Source organism: Bidens hawaiensis, unplaced genomic scaffold, assembly GCF_021521415.1.
Source record: "Bidens hawaiensis isolate Kalapana, Puna unplaced genomic scaffold, B.hawaiensis_p1.1 tig00001960_1, whole genome shotgun sequence".
NCBI classification, from domain to species: domain Eukaryota; kingdom Viridiplantae; phylum Streptophyta; class Magnoliopsida; order Asterales; family Asteraceae; genus Bidens; species Bidens hawaiensis.
Genome location: NW_027491108.1, coordinates 1,336,427 through 1,343,733, shown reverse-complemented (window position 1 = coordinate 1,343,733; position 7,307 = coordinate 1,336,427). Strand labels below are relative to the sequence as shown.

The 7,307-nt window shown below is 33.2% G+C and overlaps 1 protein-coding gene across 1 annotated transcript in view; it reads right to left on the bottom strand.

Annotated features, from left to right (window-relative positions):
* Positions 1-442: 442 nt before the first annotated feature.
* Positions 443-7,307, bottom strand: part of LOC143601874 (E3 ubiquitin-protein ligase PRT1-like) — a 228,406-nt gene continuing 221,541 nt past the window's right edge. Inside the window, exon 8 of the mRNA XM_077079159.1 lies at positions 443-477. Coding sequence (XP_076935274.1) covers positions 443-477 — 35 coding nt within the window. The remainder of the gene's footprint in view (positions 478-7,307) is intronic.

Sequence of the window (7,307 nt, the reverse complement as noted above, 5' to 3'; positions counted from 1 at the left end):
GTTTTTTTTAATTTAAAATAAATAACAATTAAATGTAATTAAAATTAAATTTCATTAACAACTAAAAATATTACATAACTGAAAACCAGAAAAATAAAATATGAAAATTCAAACTAAAAAATTAAAATACAAAAATTTAAACTAGATTATCTTTTTTCGCAATCACGCAGATTTTTTTAGAAATGCTTGATGATACTGTTGTGTCTTCCTCAACTTACACGATAAGATATTTTAAAAAAGACAGAATTACAAATTTTGTCCTTTAAAAAAAGCCAAAAACCGGTTCGTGTCCTTTTCTAAGTTTCCTTGCAGGCGGTGTACTTTAAACTTTTTTTTTCTACACGTTATGTCCTTTACGCTAACTGGGTTAGAAAAACACAGTTAAATGCCCTCACGTGAGGTGCATGTGAGGGCATATTGGTCTTTTTACCATCTTCTTCTTCTACTTTTCTCCATCATCACCACTACCACCACCACCTCCTCAAATTCCGGCCACTACCAGGATCTTTCTTCTATGTTACCGCCAACCACCCTCTGAACATCACAGCCGCCTAGAATCCGTCTAACTACCATCCAATTCACCTGTAACAATTACCCCCTAAACCGGATCTAAATCAGAAACGAACCCGCGGCTCTTTCTCGCTTCGTCTTCTCGTTTTTCCGGCAGCTTCTAGTCATGGTGGTATGAGTTGTTGCTTTTCCGATTGGTCTTGCAGGTCTCGATATTCAGATTTGGAAGGAAGAGATCCGTGGTTGTTGGTTCACAATAGGGATTCCAAGTTAGGGTATAGGGTTTTTGCAGGAAGATGGTGAAAAGATGATTCGTGGGTGGCGATGGGGGGTGGTTGGTCGGAAAATTAATTAATGGTGAGTAGGCGGTGGATTACCTCTAGTCCAACTTCCTTCCGATTGGTCTTGCAGGTCTCAAATTCCGTTCGATTTGTTAATCGATTTGGCGTTGGTGACCAAGACGAATTCCCTTACCGCTCCTGTATCTGAGCCAATCGACATTCATAGAGATATGGATCTAGGCTTTGCATCAGGTGTGACTACAACTAATCTTTCGATTTCTGGTTCGGTTGCATCAAATACGAACAACACTCAATCAACAGATCCTCAATTGATTGATCTAAGTTCTTCACCACTCTACACCGATCCTATTTTTGAGCAGACCGACCTCAATCACGAGGATAATCTGGATCTCGGGTATGCTATCGCACCAACTGTGACCACTGGTCCTCCAATTTCTGGTTTGATTAATTCTGTGAAAATGAAGAAGTAGAAGTAGAAGAAGAAGATGGTAAAAAGACCAATATGCCCTCACATGCACCTCACGTGAGGGCATTTAACTGTGTTTTTCTAACCCAGTTAGCGTAAAGGACATAACGTGTAGAAAAAAAAAGTTTAAAGTACACCGCCTGCAAGGAAACTTAGAAAAGGACACGAACCGGTTTTTGGCTTTTTTTAAAGGACAAAATTTGTAATTCTGTCTTTAAAAAATGTATGCTACTATCATTTGAAAAAAAAAATATTGTTATCGGAATCGTTCGGCGCTATGAATATCCCGAGATCATCGTTTGAGAAATTAACCACTGAGGGTTTAAGTGAATAATAATGGTGAATGTTTGAGTGAATAAAAATGGTGGAAGGTTTGAGTAAATAAAAATTGTGAAAGGTTGATTGTATTTATGTGTGATAATAATGTTTAATAAATTAATTATTAATTCTCCAACAATACAATAACCGTTAAAAATAAATCAATTTTATGCGACAAACTTTTGCCAGAAATATAACCATACACATTGACTCAATTTAGTCTCTCATAAAAGTTGTCTCTCAGAAATGAAACTTTTGCGTATATACATTATACGCCCTGCTTGCGGTGCGCGCATATAATATATATATGTGTGAACCCTCGGGTGGGCAAAAGTAAAATTGCACTAATTTTGACGTTATTTTACTAATCTCGTGAAAATAACGTTAAAAGTAGCGGAAGGTTAATCAGGCATCATGTGGTGGCGTTGATAGCCGAAAGACAAGGGCACATGCACCGATCAGCCGGTGTCCCAATGATTGAGTGCTATGTGCCTTATGTCCAAGGCTTGATGCAAAACTACTATCAAGCCGGGGGTCTCACCGGAAGCAGCCTCTCTATCCCTATGGGATAGAGATAAGGCTGTCTACATCTTACCCTCCTCAGACCCTACCATAGCATTGCTATTGGTGGGATATACTGAGTACGATGATGATGATGATGATGATGATAAAAGTTGTCTTTCAAATTAAGAGCTTTACGACTTGTCAAGTGATGACTATTGATTATAAAATTTGACTCTCGAAGTCATATTCGGCTACTAGTAATTTTGAACCTATTTGTTGTATACATATAGATTAGTCTTTTGTCAATTCAATAGTTTATTAAGTATATTCAACCTAGAACTTCCATATAATTTCATAATAGGATCTAATTATACTAGAAAGGTAGGTAAGTGGTTAATAAATTACGTCACAATCGTCTTTTAAATAGAAAATCCGATCATACTAAAAACAAAGTTACAGTTCTTTGGCACTAATATGTTACTGTGTACGATCCACTGAATTCTTTTAAGAAACGTAATAGCACCAGGGACAAATGACCCAAATGTATCAAAAGAAAAAGGAATGAAGGCATGTTGATACAACCTGCCTAGCAACAAACCTTATGTCCCTATGCCCAACAAGGGGTGACAAAATTGTGAATAAATATCCCATTTCTTAAAATCTCTATTCCAACTCAAAATCCTGGTGTAACATGTAGCCTCTCCTGTGTTGGTCATAAAATATATGAAATAAATAAAAAAGTCAGATTTTTGTTCAAGAATCATATCTCGAACACATTCAATAATGTATTGTAATTAAACTTTTTAGGTGCGGTAAGCTGTATAGATTTTATAAGCACTTTGGAAATATCATATATTATATTGTTATAAGAAACTTGTAGTTTAATTATAGAATATGGGTAAAGTTAAAATGGAAAGGAAGACAAAAATAAGAAGTGTAAGAAGAATTTGTGCCACACAAAAAGTGAAAAACCCCAAAAAAAAAATTTTTGAAAAACAATAATAAAAAAAGAATAATTCAATACATAAATAAAAAAATTGAAAAAATTAAAAAACCAAAATGTTTCCTCCATCATTCCCATTCAAAAAGAAAAAGAAAAAAAAAAAGAAAAAACGCGAAAGACACAATGCCGAAAATGAACAAACAATACAATGATAAACAATAAAAGATATAACAGATCGCAAAATATAACGCAATGCCGAACAAAATATGACATAATGTTTAGTAATATAACACAATATCAAGAAAAAAAGACGCAATCAATGACGAAAATAGATACAATGATAAGCAAAAAGACACAGTAATCTTTTTTTAGAACGAGGAAGATGGTGAAAACATTTTTGTGTTTTATACAATTTTCGTTTTTGTATTAAAATTTGAGTTATTATTTTTTTATATTTTTTCATTATTTTTTTAGTGGTTTTTTTATGGCTGCAAATTCTTCTCGTCTTTCTCATTTTTGTTCTCTTTTATAGAATAGCTTGACCATACAAAAGATATTCTGCTATAAATATAAATACGTCTCATTATAATAATTATATGTACGCATGAATGAATTAATCCTCCTCTCTATTCTCATAGTTTATAACACATATATGCAATTAGGAATTAAACTAAGGTAGTGTTTGTTATGAAGGAATGGAAGGTGGAATGTAATAGATCATTCTAAAGAAATGAAAAAATGCATGTTTGGTTACCATGTATGAATGGAATGGATCATTCCAAATGGAATGAAACTCCTTCCATTTTTAGAATTTTCATTCCTTTGGGTATATGTGTTTTTTTTCGTTCCTTCAAGTAATGAAAAAGTCAAAATTGTCAACAATCATTATTACAATTACAAAGTTTATAATTATATTATAATAATAATTATTATTATTTTCCAGTTATTATTATTATTATTATTATATAATCATCATTATTGTTTTGTATATTATAATATAACTATTATTATATTATAACTATTACTACATTATCAATATATATATATATATATATATATATATATATATATATATATATATTAAATTTGATAAGTAAACATTCACAACGCATGTATAGTTTAACGATCTCGTTACAGCGCGAGGGTCCTAAAAATAGTTATTATGAATATTCCTTTATTATTAATATTATTTATTTTTCATTTTTATTTATTTTTGATTATTATTACTTATAAAAATATTAACAGTAATAGTAAAGGGATTAATCATTCTATTCTTGCAAGGTAACAAAACATGACAATGGAATGGTAATGATCTGTGACATTCGTCGATTTTCGATTTGTATTTGTATTTGTAAACCCGACCTGTTGGGTCGTTTGATTATTTGGTCATAATTATTAATAAAAATTTTTGACATTTATGTTTAAAACGCCCGTTCATTTATTACTACGAGGCTTATCGATAACCCGCTTAAACGCGTAAATAATCCAAAAACCGAAACTATCAAGTTTAGGGTTAAAAACGTAAACTTTAAATACTTTTTATAACTTAAAAAGTTGTTAAGCCTCATTTATAATGTTTAGAGAACTTGAGGGACCCGAAGTGTAAATACTATTTAAATTATATTATTTTAAAAACAACCCAACCCTAACCCCGTCCCCTACCTGTTTTTCCGACTGCCGTCGCCGGCAGCGGCTCCGGCAAGCCCCAAACACCCCCCTAACGTCAATCGTTGACCTTTTTTGTTAGTTTAACGCGTTATATCATTGATATGGCATCGTAATCAACTTATTAATTACATTGTAACAAGTTTTAAACCGCGGATTTGGCCCGCAATCGTCGCCGGAAATCACGGAATCACCATTAATAAATTTAACGCATACACGCTCCAATTGAGTGTATAAATAGGGGCTTAGGACACTGTACAACTCCCTCATACCCTTCTTTCTCTCCAAATCACCCTATAATATCAGTAATTGTCCTTCCAAAGCCCGGCTCTGGCAAGGTCGTCTTCTCCGTCGAAACAACACGATAACGGGTAATTAATATATGAATATGATTAGTTTTGATCCAATAAAATAAACCCCTAACCTGGTTTAAGCATTCATGGAACCAATTCTCCAATTGAAAACCTAGGGTTTCAATTGGAGAAGATGAATCTAAGTTCTGTTTATCTTAATTACTTCCATGCCTTAAATGAATTTCATAACTGGCTCATCTGGTTGGGTTATGAGCTTGACACACGTGAGACCTGGGTTCGAAACCCCCGGGTAAATCTTTTAACTGGTTTGTTGTTTTGTAACTTATAATTAATATTATACCATTATAACAGTTAGTACATTTAATAATTTAAACCTGTAATCTTAATGAATATAACGGCTGGCTCAACTGGTTAACTCTTGTGGCTTGGTTCGGAGAGACCCGGGTTTGAAACCCGGGCCAAGATATATTTTTGTAATGCATTTTAATTAACTATATAGTCATTATTTAATTATTAGGTTATTTAAAAATCATAATAAATCTATACAAACCTTTTTAAATTAAATAAAAATTTTGTAAATTAAATATAACATATATCTCACCGTTACACACTTAAAAACCAAATTTTCGTTTTGGAAAACCGTAATTAAAATCCTTCGTTAATACTAAATGTAAACTTTAATTCATTTAAAAACCTTTTGTTAAAATCATTGATTATAATTTCGACTCATAAACCTTAACTCAAGTATTTCGAATATTCAAGCCTCGTATCTTTGTCATTTAAAATAATTATATCGTAACAAAAACCGAAATCCCGTTAAAACATAAATAATAATATTATTATCAAAGAATAGAGAATAATATAAAATGTTCGCTACAAGTCTTACAATAAATACAATCCCATACGATTATCGATTAAGTCTTGTTTCTACCTAAAATAGTTATTGTGGATCGCTCGTTTCGGCTTTCGTGACGCGTTCAATTGTTTGCCATCTTCAACGCTTTCGAGTTTTCCTTTTTACCTCAATTACTAAGGTGAGTTTTTCACTACCCCTTTTTAATATTTTGGGGTAGCATATGTATCCTTATAAAGATTAAAATATTATTTCTTCTATTACAAAACTACAATTCGTATATGGACTTGTGTGTTACTTGTATTACTTGCACGAATATTACTTGCACGATTGGGAAGCCTTGTTAGTAAAATCATACGCCCCCCTTTGCACTCCGGTCCATTTGTATCGAGTGGAAAAGGGCCTCATTATCCAAGTACGTTGGTTGTTACCAATTAGAAAGGACCTTACTTGTGCGATTATCCAAGTACGTTGGTTGTACCAACTGGAAAGGACTTACTTGCTCGTTTACCACATGTCTATGAATTGTATGGTTTTTATGTACGTATTTAAACTGTGGAAACTCACCAGCTATATTTATAGCTGACCATATTTTATACATATGTTACAGGTACCGTGATTAGAGGTTGAAGTATTGAAGACACTTAGATTACCTAGGTTATTTGATAAACGAGACATTTGTTTTGATTATTGTTTATCTTTGATTTAAACTCGTATTGTTTACTTGATTGAACTTGTGTACTTGGCTATTTAATGAATTAATGTTATTATGGTCACTTAATAGTGCCATGTGTGTTTGAGCAATCTGTACGTCACACTCGGGCGTTTTCGCTTAAGCCGGGGTGTTACAGATTGGTATCAGAGCCGTGGCTATAAGATAGGACATTAGACGTAGTGTTCTAGTTTAGCTATAGCTTAATTGTTTAAATTGTTTAGGTTGCATGATTAGAAAATTATGTGGGCCTTTATTTGATTGTTTGAACGCACTTACTATTATTGCTATATTGCTTAATTCGTTTACGCCTCATGTACACAAAGCACACACAAGTCCAAGGCTTATACCTAAAAGCAAAAATTTTCAAAATTTTCAAATCAATTTCTATTATGGTGTTCCGATAATTTTCTGCATAAAGATGACTCGTCGTGGCGGGTATGTACTAACTGGAAGGGGGACGTGCTTGTTTCCCGAACTCTTGACACCAAGGTTCATGAAATCTAAGGATAAACAATGTGCATAAATCTCAATCAGCCTCGGGACCTGGTTGCTTACCTGGAGAGTTCGGGAAGGGCATGAAACTTATATAAAATATTGGATTTTATGTTACTAAAACATTCCCGCTTGTCTAATTTGAAAAACCCCTTTTACGGATTCGAAAACGGACTTAAAACGCTCAAGATACATAAAAAACGAACTTCCGGACGCGAACCGACG